The sequence below is a fragment of the Gouania willdenowi genome, chromosome 21, assembly GCF_900634775.1.
Source record: "Gouania willdenowi chromosome 21, fGouWil2.1, whole genome shotgun sequence".
Classification (NCBI taxonomy): Eukaryota; Metazoa; Chordata; class Actinopteri; order Blenniiformes; family Gobiesocidae; genus Gouania; species Gouania willdenowi.
Window position 1 is genome coordinate 19,861,186 of NC_041064.1, and position 19,437 is coordinate 19,880,622.

Below are 19,437 nucleotides of genomic sequence, written 5' to 3' on the forward strand. Positions count from 1 at the left end.
GGCGAGAAGACAAGCAATTTCAACATTAATGTCCCCATGATAATTCCAGCAAGTTCAATTTGTCTTATTCAGATAACTTTTTTTAGGAAATTTACTTTGGCGTGGCCTGCCTGACAGAACTGTTTAGTTGGCCGCACCCAGAAAGAACACATCAAAGCGATAAGCAGACGCCTCTGAGGAAGACTGGCAGTTGGCAGCCAAAACATAACAGACCAAAGTCAATTTCCTAAAATAAATTGTTTGAATAAATGAAACCTTAACTTATTAATGTCCCCGAGTTTTTACTTTACACGACATATAAATCATACGTAACGTATGTAAGGTGTAAACCATATCCAGGCAATAAGTGACAGATATTGGCCCAAGCATTGATTTTGTGACCAATTTTTATTTAATTTGGAGAAATTATGTGAAATAATCCCCACGACCCTGAACAGGATAAAGTGGGTCTGAAAATGAATGAATGAATGTGAAAAAATATGTAGTTCCTGAACAATTTGAAATTTCAAGTTACTGCAGTCATGTGAAAAAAGCGTTGGAAAATTGCGATCCTCAAAATATTGTGAGTTTCATTGAATTTGTGTATTTAGATATCTGAGCAGAGATATCTACAACTGAATTAATTGGTAATTTAGACAAAAATTTGTGTTTTTTTTTTTGGTCTTTTAAACTTTCCTGCAGCGGGCCGAATTAGATGGTCTAAAGCAGTGATTCTCAACTGGTGGGTCGGGACCTACTGAGTAGCTCGTCAAAAATAAGTACATACTGTACTTGGAGTCTCTCGTGTTGGACTTGTCTTTTATTTTGAAAGAAACTTTTCTTTTGACCGGCATGCTGTGAAGTGCATGTTGCACAGGAAATTATATAGATTTATGTTTTTAAAAAAGAGAATGTGTGTTTTCAACAGCTATTTTTGAAAAACGTGGGGCGCGATTTAATGGCCGTGGAAAAATGTGGGCCCCAGGGTGAGACCAGTTGAGAGCCCCTGGTCTAAAGGGCCATATTTGGCCCCCGGGCCTTGAGTTTGACAAATGTGCATTAAACGCTCGATCAATTGTTGTCAATAACATTTGACTGTTAGGTCGACATCTTCGGCAATAATATTGACCAATGAAAGAGTTCCATTCTTATTTCAGCATTTCATGAATCAATGTGACATTTATTGGATACTATATCGCTTGTGTCAAACTCAAGGCCCGGGGGCCAAATCCGGCCCTTTAGAGCATACAATTCGGCCCGCAGCAGAAAGCAACAAAGTCAGAGAAAGCATGAAGGACTGTGTAAGCTATATCTCCAAAATAATACACAAATTCAATGAAACTCCACTATATTAGCAGGGCTCACATTTTCCCCATTCTTAAATCACATGATGGCAGCCATTTTTAATCTCAAGTTGTTAAATTAATAAATTATTTTTCCTGAATCCTGCAAATTTCTGGCAAATTTTTCCACAGAATTTCCCCAAAATACATAAACATGGGTCACAAAATCAAATAAATATAAAGTGAAGATTCTGTCACTTATTGCTTTGGTTTTATCAGTGCTATACATGTTTTATATATTATTTATAGGTGGGAGTGCAAACTATGGCACAATAATGATTAAATTACTTGTTTTCCCACAGTCCACTTAAAATAAACTGCTCTGTATTTGGCTCCTGAACTAAAATGAGTTTGAGACCCCTGTGCGAAATAAAACGATGGTATCCAGTTTGGAGAAATCAGTTTAGTTTTCATTAGGCAGGCAGGAGCTTCTAGCCAGGGCTCCAGTTTTGGACCTCGGTGCAATCTGTTGGCGTGAGTCCCGCCCTCTAAATCCACATCCTAACGGGCGGCTCCACTCGTCCATTGCTGTCATCTCCTCTCCCCTCAGGCGCCCTCCTTCGACCACCTGTTAGACAGGGTGGCTCAGCCCGCCGGGCTGCGTGCTGCTGCCTCTGAGCTCCTCTATCTGGTTACTTAGCAACGGCGCCTGTGTTTTCTCAGCGTACGTGCGGAAACGGGCCTCGCTCAGACTGGAGACTCAGATTTTGTCTCCTCACACGGCAGCCCTCGGGAGCGTGTGACGTGGTTTGTGTTTGTGCGTGTGTGCAGGCTCGTCTGGCTGTTTGTAGTTAAGTTGAGTCAACACGCGCCTGTGTACAGGAGGAGAAGGAAATGAAGGCATGCACAGACGCTTCCTCTGCTGCCAGCTGCTTAATATTACCCAAACACCTAACTAGTTAAAGCCTGCCGCCTGAGGGAGAAGCCGGGGAAATGGGTCTTATTGTGGCGCTGAAAAACAAACAGGTGGCGGGACAAGCTTCGTGCGTAGTCGGGCGTAGAGATGGCGTCAATCTTTGAGGAGAGTGTGGAGGCGCAGATCGATGGCGGGAGGGAAATCGAGCCGCAGGAAGAAGAAAAAAGAATCGAGCGATGGCCGCTCTCCCTCCACCTGGTCTCACTCATCTGTAGGCCGTTAATCCCTCCAAACACACGCCAGACGCCCCACGCCTCAGTGCTGGCACAAAGCCCAGCTCTCTCTCTCTCTCTCTTTCTGTGTGTGTGTGTGTGTGTGTGTGTGTGTGTGTGTGTGTGTGCGTGTGCGTGCGTGCGTGCGTGCGTGCAGGCAGGATGAACACACACTCTGCTCTGGCTGTGTGTGCTTATCCAGCTCCCTCTTGCTTGTTTGTTTCCATCGCTGCTGAGTATGTGTGTGGTTTCCGTCGCCGCTCTTACCCAGCGGAGCAAACCGTGCACACACAACCGCTGGACCTCCACCATCTCCTCCTCCCCCTAAACATTTGCTTTGTTTGCTTTCTCTTTTCTCTCATGACACTCGCTCCTCCTCCTCCTCCTCCTCCTCTTTCTTCTTCTCCTCTCCTCTGTTTTACTTTGCTCTTTACCCATTTTTCTGCTCTAGTCTCCAAGGGCAATTGTATTTGCCTCACTGCTTGTCCCTCAGGGCTCTTGAATAACAGGCTCTGCTCTTTCTCCCCTCTCTCTCTCTCCATAGATTATTTTGCTGACCTTCAGGGCCGCTCGGATGATGACCCGGGGCTTTATTGGGAATTCTATGGCAGCTCTGTGTGTGGTGAGTACTGATCAGCACTCTGTGTGTCCTTTTCTGCTTGCAAAGTGTTTATTTTTAAACGTGGTCACTGTCCACGCATCACCTCCATGAGCCACGGCTGCTTTAAAGCTATAGTGACGCCCACGAAAACTATTCACATTTTTTTTCCCTGCGTGCATTTCAGAGTCCAGCGAAGAGGGCGGCCTCTACGACATCCTGTCAGACCCCCCAGGCCCTGACGAGGAAGACGAAGACGATAAACGGGAGTTGTTTGAGTTTGAGTTCTCTGACCGACCACTGCTGCCTTGCTACAACATCCAGGTGTCTCTCTCCCAAGGGTGAGCTTTGATTTACATAACCTGTAGTGTCAAACTCATCTTAGCTCATAAGCCTTAGCATTTATTTTAAAACCATATTTTTTTTTAATTTAAATAATTTGCAAAACATTTAATAAACTAATATGTTGAGGTTTCATTTATTCCGACTACTTTGAAATTGACTTTAATCTCCTGACATGTTTCGACTGTCAACTGTCAGTCTTCCTCAGAGGCATCTACTGATTATATTGTTTGATAAACTAAACAATATGATCATAAAAAACTTCAAAAAATCCATTCTGCAGGCCAGATTTAATGCTCTGACTGGCCGAATTTGGCCCCCAGACCTCGAGTTGACACAGGCTTACTGCGCTTTAATTCTTGGTTCTTGTTTTTTGATTCATGAAATGCTGAAATATGAATGGAACTCTTTCATTGGTCGATAGTATCGCCAAAGTTGCCAACCTAACACAGTCAAATGTTCCTCGAGAACAACTGGGCCCAAATCTGGCCCTTTAGACCAGGGTCTTCAACTTGGACCCACATTTGAGTCCCGACCTACTAGTTGAGAATCGCTGCTTTAGACCATCCCATTTGGCCCGCAGTAGAAAATTAAAAAGACAGAAAAACAGAATTTATTGTCTAAATCAGTGGTTCTCAAACTTTTTTGGCTCAAATACCCCCTTTCTCTTATTTCTGAATCCAATTACCCCCTTTGTCTGACGACATCATTTTGCTCAGAATACTTTGATAAAACAACTATAAAGCATTATGATGGAACAAATGAGTGATAACACACAATTTAAAGAATCTAACTTTGTAAATAAGTGGAATGAAACAGTATTTATTGCCTTCTGAATAGATTTATTTCTATAGTTTTTATCATTTCTGGTCATCAAAAGACTGACTTTTGTATTTTTATTTCATGTTCTAATCAAGATAATTTTTATCATCATTATTATGATGATCATTTTTAACTAAAACCCATATTTTTAATGCTTTCATTTGTTAATTTTCCACTTTCCCTCTCTCAAGGGGTACATGTTCCCTCATTTGAGAAACACTGGTCTGCTCAGATATCTGAAATATTTAAATACACACATTCAATGAAACTCCACTATATTTGGAGGATCTTGTTTTTTTTAAACTCTTGTTTTCGTCTCTCCTCCAGGCCTAGGAACTGGCTGCTGCTGTCTGACGTGCTCCGGCGGCTGCGTATGTCGGCTCGGGGCTTCCGGCAGGCGTTCCCCCACATGGAGGTGGTGACGGTCGCCGAGGCGGAGTTTTACCGCCAAGCATCTTTGTCCCAACTCTTCTCCTGCCCCGAGGAGCTGGAGGGGTTCCAGCCAGACAGCAAGGAGCTGCTGGACCTGGTGGAGGACAGCGCTGAGCTGGCCGCCCTGCTGGGCTCCACGTTGGAGTGTCTGGACGACCGCTGGGACCAATCAGGGGACAAACTGAAGGAGAAAATGAAGGCGGTGGGCAGGTTGGGCTCATCCTGACCTTTGACCTGATGAGCGCTGACCCTGATCCTTATGGATTGAGGGTTTTGCAGGATTGTGACGCCATGCCTTAGCCTGACCCCGAGTTTCTGCGCTTGGAGCAGCATCATCGACGCACTGGACAGACTTCTCCTCTGTTAAATGAGGATCAACACAATTGTGACTCAAAAGACTTAATAATGGTCTTATTTTTTATAAATTAATATATGTATAAACAAATAGAAGAATAAATATATAACTATAATATCAAGAGATTTTTTTTTTTTTTAGATGTGGCTCCCGACTCCTCTCTAAAAGCTTTGTGATGATACGAGTGTCATCGATTTGAAGGATTGTGTGAGCGCAGCACATTGTGCATGTGTGTAGCTGTACAGATACTGTACGTACTGAAGCCGTCGTGCTGTTTAATCGTGGTCTTTGTGTTTATAGGAAGCACACAATGTCCTGTTTTTATCCCCCCCCCCCCCCCCCCCTATTCTTCAAGACTTCCGCGCTCGCTTGAGCTTCAGGGGCTTCTTTTGTTTTTATTTTTTTTTTTCTGCTTCCTTGTTTAAGTCTGTAAATTAACTTGCAAAAAGGAAAACAAAAAAAACCCTAAAAACTAAAAACTTGTTTGTATAATAAAGTTTTAAGATAATGTTGATATTCACCCTTCGGCACAGAGCTTGTATATAAAGGAAGGCTACTGCAGTAAAGTAATTTTTTGGTGTGTTCATTTTTGTTTTAACTTTGTAATTAAAGTATCTCATAATTTGTATTTATATTTTACAAGAGAAGTTGCTTTAAAATAAATATACAAACTGCAAGTTGAGCTCCGTCTATTGTGCTAATTGTGTCATTATTTAATTGAAGTCATATATTTTTGGCGTGCTGCCTGTCAGGATTCTCCACTTTAATGTGTTTCAGCCTCTTAAGCACTAAAGCGGTCTATTACTGCCATCTATTGATTGACGTTGGTATTGCACGTGTTATGGAGTTCAGTTTTGGCGCGTGACAGCAGCAAATGAGGAGCTGCAGCGCCCCCACGTGTTGAAAATTAAAGTTACATCCTATTCCAAAAGCAAACTGGAAAGACAATGTATTTGTGAAAAATGTGAACTGTTAAATCATTTTATCACAAAACATTTATTTGTTAAATGAAAATAATGGTATATTCTGTCATTGTTCTGTGTAGATCAGTGGTTCCCAAACAGGGGTACATGTACCCCTTGGGGTACAGGAGCACAATGCAAGGAGTTTTAATTTTAGGCTATGTTTTTGGGGACAAATTCCCACAAACTAACGGTACTATTGCTCAATAACATAGTATATTTTCTTGTAATTTATTGAAACAGGTTTTATAATTTAAGCTGTAGATGCCATCTTATCAATAGGAGTCAATAATTAGCTACATGTTACAAAGGAGACAATATTCACTTACTGTTGAAGTAATCACATAAAAGTGCGTGGTATTATTATTTTAAAATAAATTACTCTCATTGTTTTGATGTTGTAGATTTCACAGTTCCAGCATGAACTGGTAAATGTCAAAAAAAAAATATTCAAAAAAAAAAAAAAGAGAGAATTGTTTATAACTGAAAATGCCAGGCGGCTAATGAAATAAATAAAACAAATAAGTAATCATTCTGATTAAGATGTTCAGGTTAAATGTCTATGGGGTAGGGGACTGTCAAAAGTTTGGGAATTACTGTTTTAAATTAAGATAAACAATTTATTTTTCACCTGTCTGCTTTTAAAATTTTAGAGTAACCAAGTACACTTTTTTTAAATTTTTTTAAAAATTATTATTATTTAAATGTGTCAAAAATATTGAGATTTAGTTTGCTCTTACTAGATTTGTTTGGAGAACAAGAAATAATTTTAAAGCAAAGATGTGTAAGTAAGTATACTGCACCGGTTAGGTCGCTTTCAAAGGATAATCAACAGGTAAGTGGAAAACACAAAATTAAAGAATAATAATTAAAAAAAAAAAAAAAGCTAAATGATACCAAGGGTACACAAAAAAGAAAAATAGACAAAATATCAACTAAAACTCATAAAATAATGAACATAATAATATTAATAATAACAATAATAATACCGATTGAGTGGTAATGCTGACGTAAATGATCACAGTTAGGCCCTCCTATCAGACTATCACATTTTTGTGGCCCCAACTGTGATCAGGTCTATTTACCATGTAGAATATTGCAACTTTCCGCCATTAGCTTATCAATAGAACAACGGGTTTTTAAATATGAAAAATGACGCCTGCATTAGTTTCAGTTGTAACTTGTAAAATATACAGCAAAGTCAAGGTAAGAATAAGTGATTATTAAACACTTATAATAACAAGTAACGTATGTGATTTGTTCTTAAATAAGACACAACAAATGAAAGTTGTGAACAAGCAAGTAACTCTTAAAATAATTGAAGTTTTTTGCTCTAAAAAAGAGGAAAAGGTTTAATAAAAGAAGGGAGATATTTAGCCATTAGTAGATCCAGGAAGTTGTAACAGTTTATTCAATCCCAGAGTTCTTTGCGGCATCGTGACGTTTTCATCAGCTGACTGCTACTGTGTGAAGGAGAAAAATGAAACTGTCTAATAGCCGAAGGATGGAGCCTGTTTTAACCTTTGTGTTTGCTTTCTGTCTCGTTACTACCAAAGGTAATACATCTATAAAAAAAACATTTGTTTAGTTTGTACTGGTGCGACTTGTATCTAAGACTACAGCGTCGTTTCGCCCCCGCTTTAGGTAGTGTGCTAACCATTAGCATAGCTGCGTGATAGCTAATATCTCCTTCTACAACAGCCCATATGGTTCGATGTTTGTTTAACGAAATTACAACGTTTACATTCTTAGTGTATTTTATTGTATTTAAACGCGTAATTGTAAATCTGCACATGTTGCTAACCACTGGAAAGCAACACTGGATTGTCTTGCACCATCTGAGCTTGTAATTTTAAATTGTTTTAACTGGATTTACTTTATAGGTCCTTTAAACTCACAGCGGTCTACAGTATGTGACTCTGTTTTTATGTCATAATGGCTGATTAGTGATCCACGCTACAGCAGGTCATGTGACATGGTTCTGGTAGCTAGTTAGTTCCTCTTTTACCATCCACTGCCAGCTGTCTGTCACGAGGTAGTTCATCCATCCATCCGCAGAAGTGATTTTTTTAAATTTATTTATTTATTTTTTAGTTTAAAATCAGTCAAAATCCTGCCATATTACTGAAAAAATACAGAAAGTTTTAACACATGAACATATTGCACTTACTCATTTACATTATACTACATGTCATCATTAGTTATTTATCTGTGAACAGTATTATTTTTACAACAGTCAGTACTAGTGTATTAGATATTTTATCATTTTCCATCTGGTTTGGACGGTCACTAATATTCCCATTTAGCAATGATTGGACCTTACTGATTCAACATATGCATTTGTGTAAAACATTTATGCCAGTGGCTATCTGTACGTAGCTGTATCAATATACCAACATTCTATCATACATAGCACCCCTCATTGGCCAGTTTAGGTCACGTATTTAAGACCCTATGAACTTGTACTTCTGTTTGCTAGTAATTAGGGATGTAACGATTAATCGTAAGGCAGTTAAAAATCGATTCATAGGTATAACGATTCACATCGATGCTGTGAAAATTGAATCGCAGTTTTTAACCAGCAGAGGGCGCTACCCAGAAGTGTTGGCGGCGAGCAAAATCTGCTAATACTTTCTTTCTGGCCGCCTTCTACTCTTAAACATATTCATAAATGATTCATTACCCCTTTAGCACCGAAAGAATATCTGTAATATTACGTGAATATCTGTAAAAGTCACGTTTTTCTATTAGCTCTGTCTGCTAGCATAGCATCTCTTCTTCACTGCAAAATATCTGCATGCCAACCGATCACTGGGTTACCAGCGCCCTCTGCTGGTTCAAACAAATATCTGACCTAAATACAGTAAAATGACTGGGTTTTTTTTGTTTTGTTTTTTTAGTCCAATTGTTAAGGCACAAAATACATTGTCAGTTGCACTTTTAAAAAGAAAAATAACTATTATGCAGTTTTGTATTGTTTACTATAGAACCAGAATTTAAATAATAAGCTTCTTCTTCATTTGTATTATTCCTTTATTTATTTCATTCAAGATTTATTTTTAGTTAAATTGCATTGTTTTGAATAGTTTATCAAGGGATTCTTTTGACAATGAAAAATAGTATAGTATTTTCCCCCAAAAAATAAAGGAATATTTTTCAGTCATTACATACAGTCGCATTTTGTAAAATAAATCGCGAGAGAATCGTATAGTGAACCCAGTATCGTGAATCGAATTGTATCGGGAGTTGAGTGAATCGTTACATCCCTACTAGTAATACGTAGAATTCTAAATTATGTTACGGAATAACTAACCCTAACCCTCTGAAGTGGATTTCAATTTTTTCCCACTGTGAATTTGCTTGCTCAGAGCCATTTTTTCTTCTGATTTGAATGTACGGAATGGTCACATGACTTCCGGTAACATCATTGGCCACGTACGAATATCATCATCATGTTTGATAACGTATTTATTATCTTGTAATTGCAGGCCTGGTATGATTACATTTTAATGGACTGGAGTATATTTTTAATTGTCTGTGACAATAACAACTTCATTTAAAGATGACAATTACTGTCAAATGATGAACCTTTAATACCTGATTTTTATTGAAAAGGAAACAAGTGTAGCATTCAGGGGGAATAAAAAGATTAATGTTAACTTAGAATGAACCTGCAAATGTGACAGGGCAATTTTTTTTTGCTAAACTTTGTAAGGTTTAAAGCAGTCTTTTAGAACTCAATATATTTGTATTTCCTTTCTCAACAAGTAGTTATAAAACATTTTCTCATGTAAATTCTGATGTCAAGATTATACACCAGGGTTTGAATCTTCATGTTGGAATCTTCTTCTTCTTTTCCTTCTCCTGCTTTAGGCTCTGGCAGGCTAGACGTAGCAAAGGTGCATTAATGCCCCCACAGGTCACAAATAGAAGTTTGGATAGCTCACAAAAAAATGGGGAAAAAAACAAAAATTTTGAATTTTTTTTTTAATCTCGCGAGACATTTTTATTGCTACTAGAAATCTCGTCAAGTTTAGATCTTGTCACACTACCAGTGACTTACTGTTAAACTTCCCGAATGCTACCAAACATGCTAAAGGTCAGGGTTAATAGAGTCAACTACTGTTTTTACATTTATGTTTCAGATTGGCTATTGGAATCTGGGAGCATTACGCTCAAATCACGCGTGATTACATTGCGTAAGGTGTACAAAGTTTGTTCATAACACTTTTGACCTTCCGCCACTTGTTTTGTGAAAACATGATTTGGTCCCAAAACATTATTTTATATTTACTTTAATTACCACAAACTAGGTAATCCCCCTCAAATTTGACACGCTGTGTGATCGGAGATGCTTCTGCGGTGACGTTTCTTCAGGTAAATCGACCACCAGCTCAACTAATACACCATTAGCTAAATCTGTCTTTTGTACCAAATTTGAATACAGTTATAATAATTGGAACCACTTGTTCATCACAACACATTAGAAACACACTTCAGAGGAAGCTCTGCATTCATTTTTAGTCACAGGATAACACGATCACTTGTGTAACCGTAACATGTAGCGAGAGATCTTAAATAGTAGTATGGCTGGAATTGGACAAACTTTCTATACAATCAGTCACCCATTCCAGTGATGAATGGAATTTAAATGTGTGATATTGTCCCAAAACATGCATGTGAGGCTTTTCCGTGTCAAGTTGGGGCGCAATTTTATATAAAGAGAGAAAACGGAACAAAATCAGATTGATTTTTCCATTTCAGAACAGGAATTCCATTTTTGCCTTCTGTTTCCCTCGGTCACAGAATATCGGAGGCCCTAAAGGTTGACTTGCTTGAAGACGATTTACCCCCAGTTTTGGAGCCAAACAAGCTTTTTGGATGAGAGTTAAAAAGAATGAGGGTTTGCTGGTGATTTTGTGAGAACATTTACCTTAGCTTCAACATGGTTGTAGGGTTTGAGATCAAAGTGATTTCAGGGTCAAATCCAGCATATAAGAATAAAACTTGAATCTATGGTGTCTGAAAAACAAATGTTTAAGTTCTTTCATAATCAAGTACAATTGTTTTTGTTTTTTTTTAATATATGAAGAATATTTTATTTACTCAAAATTTTACTCACACTATTTAATTTTTTTACATACAGGCGTCTGTGGGGACACCTTGTCGGTGCTTCAGGCTCCAGGGTTTGTTTCCTTTCAGAGGGGAGACTGGCCTGTTTCTGGGGAGAAGATCCCTGACATTGTTGCCCTAACAATGGGCTTCTCTGTTCCAGAGGTGCTTTTTGTTTGGTGCAAACATTAATAATAATAATAATAATAATAAAAAAGAATGTTTATAGTAACGTATCTGAAGCTGATACACTGGTTTTATTTGTACAGGATCTGTCCTGGCCAGGCCTCCTGGCTGGTCCTTTGTTCCAGCGTCCGAGGGCTAACGTGTTGGTGGTAGTGAGGGGAGTGGATGATCTGGACCTGCCTCAGAGTGTGGCTTCTTATCCTTTGGAGAATGTAAGTCACACGTGTGTAATGATATTGATATTAGTTAAGGCTGTGTTGGAATTTAAAGAGGTTTTTTTTTTATTGTTCCTGGGTGGTTGTGTTCCCTGTAGCCGGTTCCTTTCACCCTGGACAGCGTGGCAGAGACTGTTCACTCCCTGTTTGCTGAGGACACTCCTGTGGTGCTGCAGCTGGCTCCCAGTGAGGAGGTAATGATAATACTACACAGAATAGGAGCCAGGAAACGCTCGTCTTTGCTGGTTGTGACCTACTATTGTTTCTGGCAGAGGCTCTACATGCTTGGCAAGGCCAACGCTGTGTTCGAGGACCTTCCTGTCACTCTGCAGCAGATTCGAGCTCGTCTGTCCCAGGACGGCTCAGTGCTGTCCTCTCTGCCACTCAACTCCCTCAGCAGGAATGCAGAGGTCAGTATCTACCATGGATGACCTTCACACACGTTCATGTTTATTTATTTGTTTATTGGATCCCCACTAGCTTCCACCGCAGTGGTTGCTAATCTTCTTTGGGTCCATAAAAAAAAAAATATATATATATATATTCTAGTACATGTAACAAAACAAAAAAAATAAACAGTTCAAAATATACAGAAACATTACATAAAAAGGTACGTTAAGACACGTTTTTATTACACCAACAAATAGAAAAATCCATAACATACACATTAAGATAATAAAAATCTGATTTTAAATATGTGTAAAGTTGACATGTCTTTCAGGTCTCTAGGCAATTTGTTTCATAAGTAAAAAGCTCTAAAGACAGACATTTGTAAATAGTTGGTATTAGGACGATGGGGAACTAAAGCCCTATTCGTACGTGATTAGTTTAACCTATGGACCACATGCGATTTGTAAGAATTGCGGAGAATATCAGTGATGTTAATCCTGTGCAAATTGGCCGTCAGTAATTTGTAAAGTAAAAATTTCCCCCGTAAATGACCTACAATATTTTGTTGAACTCCAAGGTCCTGTGATAACACTAATCCAATGCTAATAGGCATCTCTGTGATTTGGACAGAAATGGGCGGGATCTGATGCGTGATTACGTGTTGTCTTGTTTCCGGTGTCACAGTCTGAGTTTACCTCGTAATGCAGGGGTCTTCAATCCTGGTCCTCAAGGGCCACGATCCAGCATGTTTCCCTCTTCCAACGCACCTGATTGAAATTACCAGGATTATTATCAGGCTTCAGCAGAACTTGATGATGAGTTAATCATTTGAATCAGGTGTGTTGGAAGAGGGAAACATCTAAAACATGCTGGATAGTGGCCCTTGAGGACCAGGGTTGGGTACAGCTGTCGTAATGAGATAGATTATCAGCATATATTTACGGGCAACAGGTGCGTGTGCGCTGGCACATGTGTAAAAACACTGGCTCTGATTGGCTATCATGACACATGACACCGCGTTAGCCAATCATAATCGCTCACCTTGTTTTTAACCCACCTCCTCACTACAGCTGAGTAAGAAGCCAGGGATGCTTTCGGATAACATTTTATTCAATCAATACATGTAACGCACCGCATTTAACGTTCAGTAACGATAACGGTGTAAAAAGTAATTAGTTAGATTACCCCGTTACTGAGAAAAAAAAACGCCGTTATTTTAAACGCCGTTATTCTAAACACTGTCACTAACACAGATTTTGACACATTTGTAAACAATATTTGAGAGAAATATGTATTTTGTGTATTTAGAAAATGTTTTAGATCTTTGAGTTCAGCTCATGAAAAATAGGAGCAGAAGCAAAAGTGTTGCTTTTATATTTTTGTTCAGTGTAATTAACAGAAAAACTGACAAAATTACTGAATAATACAAAAAATGATGTCAAAAATACACAATTATATAAAATGTCAACATAAATACACACAATTACCTAAATGTGGTGCAAGGAAACTAAAAATACTCAAAAATAACAGAGAAACTTACAAAATTATGACAAAAATACACAAATTTACTAAAAATCCACAGAAATAACACAAAAATATATAAAATGACTACAGAAAAACACTAAATTAATTTAAAGTGGCACAGGGCAAAAATAAGACATTTCCAAAATACACTAAATGACTCAAAAAACGTCCAAAATCCCTGAAGAATAAGCAAAAGTACAACAAAATAATTAATTAACACAAAAATATATAAAATGATAGGGATGGTGAAAATCAGTTCACATAATAATTGCGATTCTAATCCACAATTTGAATCAATTCATAAAACTTCAAAAATCAATTTAAAAAAAATTGTTAATAAAAAGTATTAAATTGTCTTAAATTTAGATCAGATAGGTCTTAAATGTGCTTCACTGACTATGACTGTACAATGTTATTTTTTAACTATTGATTAATATTAATTAATTAATATTATAAATAATTTAATTTATTAACAGAAGCTTTATTTTTTGTATGGTTTAATGTATTCTTGTAGTCACTGAGAGTTGAGACTTACTTCTGGAAGAAAGGGGTGGCCTGTTTAAGCTTTTATTTAGGCCATTTAGTTTATGCTGGTTATTTCTTTTACAGTAAATATGTTTTTATTTGTTTAGCATGAATAAATGTTACCTTTTGTCCTAAGTTTGCCTTTGTGTGATTACATCATTGGAATCAGTTTATTTCAAAATCTCTTGTACAAAATGTATTGTTGTGATGCCATCATTTGCCTTAACACACTATGCATTGTATCAATTTTGAGTCGAGAATCAGTTCAAACGAGAATCGATTTTGAATCAAATCGAATCGTGAGACACCCAAAGATTCCCATCCTTATAAAATGACAACCTAAATACACAAAATGTAAGTAGAATTAATTTAAGTCTCACAAGGCAACTAAAAATACATAAATAAAAAAACAAAAATTAATAAAGCAACACTAATACAAAAATCAATTCAAAAACCAAATGAATGCTCAGAAAGGTCGTTATTAAATGCTTGATCAGACGATGACATTTTTGTGGCCCCGCTGTGATAAAAATTGCCCATCTCTGGTTTACACTCTTCTCTCTTTTTTTTGTTTTTTTTAGGCAGATTTACTTTTCCTTTCTGAGGTCCAGGTTCTTCATGACATCACGGCTCTGGTGAGTCAATATCTTTTGGATCTTCTTCTGAAGAGCTTTCAGACAAATCTGATTCTGAAGGCGTGTCTTTGTGCTTCCTGTAGCTGCAGAGACACCGACACTTGGCCAAGGACCACTCCCCTGACCTGTACTCCCTGGAGCTGTCAGGCCTGGAGGAGCTGAGTCGGCTCTATGGCAAAGACTCGCCTCAGTATCGCGACGCCAAAGCTATTCTGGCTTCTGTCCTTCAAAAAGTACGATGCAGATCTAAGTACTTGGTGCAACTCCATGGAAAATGTTTTTTTTAAAACGGATTTCTTTTCTTTCTTTTTTTGGTAGTTTGCAGAAGACATATATGGTCTCTATGGCAACAGCGCCGTAGTAGAGGTGGTTACGGTGAAGACCTTTGAGGCTCCTTTGACCAGGAGGTCACGTTCCATCCTGGAATCCAAACAAATTGTAAGCTAATAGCTGTGTTCAAAATCGCATACTGACGTATTACACACTCACTGACTACTATATACTATTAGTATGATTAGGATGGTGATTGTTATATATACTTCCAAGTTTCCCAAGATGCATTTTGAACCGATGACAAAAACCTGAAACACATTGAGACTAAATATCTTCATTGATTGGCCAACTTTGAGAGTTCTGAAAACATTTTAAGCGATAAAGTCACCAAGTAGAATATCAACATGTGGTTATTTGATCCATAAAACTCACGGAAACACATTAAATGCCGACAGTTCAGAGATTTTCAGAGACCCTCCATTGTGCTACTGACTAAACTTCCAGTTAACTTCAAAACAAGAGCCCTATTTACAAAAGTGTTAAAAAAACTAATGGAAGACAAGAAGAGATGCTTTTGAAACTGGGGTGTTTGATTTTTAGCTTGAAGCTGGTCCCAGGACGATTTTACGTTCTGCTCACAATGCATCCACCATGCATAGTTAAAAAATGTCCCGATATGTATACATCTGTTCTCGTGTACTCAATCTTTCCATATTATCTAATAGGAACACATTGCATACTAATTTTGATGTCAGACTTAGTATGAGTAGTACGTTAGTATGCACACAGCAAATGAGTCCTTATTTAAACAGATCATTTCCTGTCCACCTACAACGGATCCAGTGAGTTGTTAATTGATCATGTGACTGTATTATGTATTTTCAGAGTAACCCAGGCAGCCCCTACAACTTAGCCTACAAGTACAACTTCCAGTATGCTGTGATCTTCAACATTGTGCTGTGGCTGATGATCGCCTTGGCCCTCGCTGTCATCGTGGTCTCCTATAACCTGTGGAACATGGACCCAGGCTACGACAGCATCATCTACAGGATGACCAATCAGAAGATCAGGATGGACTGATGGGCAGAGCTCTCCCTTACATGTTTGTGTTTTGTGTGTGTGTGTGTGTGGTCTAGTTTAGTGATATACTGTAAGTCACCTAGGTAAGAGAAAGATTGTGATTTTTTTCTTTGTTTACAATTCTGATAAAATGACAAACATAAGCACTGCTGTACGTTTGCTCATCACAGGCTGTGCATACACTGTAGACTCAGATGTGAACTATTTCCCTTCAACCTCAAAGCTTCCATCATTCCTTATATTAACTCCTCTTAAACGCATCTGTTTGTTCACCCAAATGATCCCATCTGTATTTTATTGTGAAACTTGTGGTGTTGTGAAAGATTTCAATATGAAGTTGTTGTGCTTGTTTTTAAGTTAAATAAAATCTGTATATATTGGATATACAAATGCAGACATATGACAAAATGCGTTCTCGTGTTGTAAAATTGTGTGTCCAGTGCTTCTCTGGCAGATGACGAAAGTATATGCGTAATCATAATGTGGTTTAAAAGGAAGGATAAATGAAAGTCTGTAAATTGAATTAAATGCCTGACATTAAATTATTACGTTGGTCACCCTGAAACATGTTGCACTATGTTTCCTGTGCAAATTATGTCTCACCCTCAAAGGAACAGAGAGAGGGCAATTATTTGTTACGTATTAAGATTTCATTCATGACTGATCCTCATTTCCTCTGACGCCACTATATAAAAGCAAGAACAAGTAAAGACGTCAAGAAATAATGGATTTTAAAGAAGTAAAATCATTGTGTCTCACTTTATGTGGGAAATAAAGTTGTATTTTAAAGAAAAATCTAATAATTGTGCCAAGTCCCAATTAGCTAGGCTGAGTCATTGTTTAAAAAAAAAAAAAAGACAGTATGAAATTTGTCATTTTCTTTAACTTTTACTTTTTTACAGACGCCCCTCATTACTCCATGTGTTCTGAACTGCAGTAACAAATTAAAGCCATTTACATTAGTCACATCAACATTCATTGATGGCTGGTTGGATGAAATATATGGTGAATGTGTACCTTATTTGAAAAGTGATTAGAAATTGGTTGGTAAATGTTTTCAGGTATCTCTTACACAATGAAGCCTTATTCAATGATCTGCAACCTTTATTCTCAAAGGAGCCATTTTGCCTCCTCTCATCTGGATTTAAGTCCTTCTGAAGCCAAAAAAAAAAAAAAACCTTCTCAATGAAGACAATACAGTGTATAATACCACTGCAATGTGCTCCTGTACCCCTAGGGTCACACGTACCCCTGTTTGGTAACCACTGCCTGAGGAAACCAAGGTTCGAGACACAGTTGGGGGTTTAGGAGAGCCCACTTATGATATAAAGAGGGGGTACACACTACACATGGTTTGACAAAAATGCAAAAAGGATACATGAGACAAAAAAAATGGGAACCATTGTACTATAATGTGTGTTTTTTCCTTCTTTTTTTTAAAAAAAAGTAAAAAATAATAAACTGACGTATTTGTCCCCACTCCCATTTAACATATTATTAGAATGTGTGTATTTACTCTATTTTTAAATCATCTATACCTGGCGTAGCACCTGTTACGTAATAAGCTCCTCAGTTGTTGTCAATCATCCCAATCCTCTTTTCAGTTCCTGTTTCACGACGTTACGTATTCACTGTGCATTGTGTAAGAGCATCGACCAATCACAGTGAACTATGGAGCTTTAAGTCCCTCCTCTTAGAGTTTTTGCGGTACGCGATTGGCTGTTGGGTTTCATAACAGTAAATATTATGCATTGCGGAAACAGAAGCGTTTAGTACCGTCAGCTGATCAACACAGAACATAAAGAGAGGAAAGCACGATGGTCTGACTGCTGATTAAAGGTATGAGATGTTCTAATATTAAAATACTATATATATATAGATAGATAGTAATCTTGTAACAATACGGCGCTGCTGACCCTCAACAACATTGGTGTGTTAATTTAATTATCTCTGTCTATCTATCTATCTATCTATTACAAATTATTTAATGATTCATAACTTAAACAATATATTTTGCTTAATCGTGTTTTAATTAATATACTAATATAAACTATCTTGGCAATTTTTGTGAGACCCCCAAAGCAAACGACAAATTAACATTAATATAATAATGGCAGTGGTTATCAGTATGTAACACGTGTCAATAGACTTGTAGTCTATCCGTACGCAGCGCCCCTCATTGGCCACGGGACTTAAAGTTCCGTCAGTTTTATTTTAGCTCATATTGATTTTTAACTACCCCGCTATCCCTTTTATTTTATCCCTAACCCTAAAATGTTTATTTTTTTGTATATTTATTTTTAAAGGTGGAATTTGCCGTGTGAAAATATGTTAAAATGAATAAAATATATTTGTCAAAAGTGGGATTCAAACCCACAGCAGCAGAAGGAAGAATCCTTAAGTCAGGCGCCTTACATGGGCACATTACGCTTATGTAGAAAAGGTACGGCAAAGTAATCTTTCTTACGGATAGACTGCCGGTATATAGATATGTATTACGTACTAGGAGACACTTCCTATGATAAATAAGAGTACAGGGCTGAGTTTGTCCTTATTTACTGCCCTCTTTCTAAAACTACAATGGATTTGTTATCAGGATAAACTCAGCAGCAGCCTTGGAGTAAATAACACATTAGTGAACAATGACAATATCATGTGTTCATGAATGAAATAACAATAATGTAAATGTGAAATGTAATAATAATAAGAAATATATTTTCTTTGCCCAGCAAGCGTCTACGTGGTGAGGAAGATCCGGGCCTCCATTGCCCAGGGAGAGGACCTGGAGAAGCCCATCATTACACCATGTAGTGCTAATGGTAAGATATCCATCACTTTGGCATTGATGACAAACGTCTACTGTTTATCTCTATCTATCTATCTATCTATCTATCTATCTATCTATCTATCTATCTATCTATCTATCTATCTATCTATCTATGTCATGATCCTCGTCTTTGTGATTTGAAGTATTAGTAATAAAGATGGTGTTTTTTTCCAGTTTGGAGAAGTATTTTTCTACTAATGTCAGTGACTCACATGTGATCCTGTTCCGTATTCAGCTGAAAGGAAAGCTGGGCACCCATCAAGAGGAATATCTGCAGCAGCTGCACTAACATCAGCGTCTGACGATGGCCTGGTTGGAGCAGACGGCTCAGGGATGTCCTCGGACACGGCTGTGGAGAAGTGTGGATCCTGACGTTAGGGCTGGACATTGGTTCAGGGGTATAAACTAATGTCCAGCTCAGGGTGACACACAAATGGACACTCTATCATTAAAACTAAAAACATGACCTCAAATTAAATGGATTTGGACTGAATAAAGAATAAAAAAAAGCCTCATCACCATGTTTCTTTAGTTAAAAATAAAATGGGGCTTTAATATTGTGTACTGCAGTTTGTGAAGGCTGTCTCTTCAACCTCTTTCCAGGGGCAGAGTTGTTCTGATGTTTCTGCTGTTATGTCAATAAATACCTCGTTTTTACAAAGTGATGAATGGATCATTAATCACATCAGATCATTACAGTAAGTAATTA

General features: G+C 37.8%; 2 protein-coding genes and 1 long non-coding RNA gene across 4 annotated transcripts in view; all 3 read left to right on the forward strand.

Moving 5' to 3' along the window:
- bcor (BCL6 corepressor) overlaps positions 1 to 5,681 on the forward strand; it is a 45,200-nt gene extending 39,519 nt beyond the window's left edge. For both annotated transcript variants that reach the window (XM_028435279.1, XM_028435280.1), the window contains 3 exons: positions 2,995 to 3,072; positions 3,236 to 3,389; positions 4,540 to 5,681. In XM_028435279.1, coding sequence (XP_028291080.1) covers positions 2,995 to 3,072; positions 3,236 to 3,389; positions 4,540 to 4,870 — 563 coding nt within the window. In that variant the 3' untranslated portion in view covers positions 4,871 to 5,681. The remainder of the gene's footprint in view (positions 1 to 2,994; positions 3,073 to 3,235; positions 3,390 to 4,539) is intronic.
- Positions 5,682 to 7,382: 1,701 nt separating this feature from the next.
- Positions 7,383 to 16,466, forward strand: atp6ap2 (ATPase H+ transporting accessory protein 2). The gene is made up of 9 exons (XM_028436162.1): positions 7,383 to 7,517; positions 11,108 to 11,238; positions 11,343 to 11,471; positions 11,573 to 11,668; positions 11,747 to 11,884; positions 14,495 to 14,548; positions 14,632 to 14,781; positions 14,867 to 14,986; positions 15,707 to 16,466. The coding sequence occupies exons 1-9, from the start codon at positions 7,442 to 7,444 to the stop codon at positions 15,899 to 15,901; spliced, it is 1,089 nt and encodes a 362-aa protein (XP_028291963.1). The 5' UTR covers positions 7,383 to 7,441; the 3' UTR covers positions 15,902 to 16,466.
- A 1,151-nt stretch (positions 16,467 to 17,617) lies between these two features.
- On the forward strand, positions 17,618 to 19,393 carry LOC114455490 (uncharacterized). The gene is made up of 3 exons (XR_003672685.1): positions 17,618 to 17,740; positions 18,631 to 18,720; positions 18,964 to 19,393. It is a non-coding gene; the product is annotated as an uncharacterized LOC114455490 (long non-coding RNA).
- Positions 19,394 to 19,437: the final 44 nt, after the last annotated feature.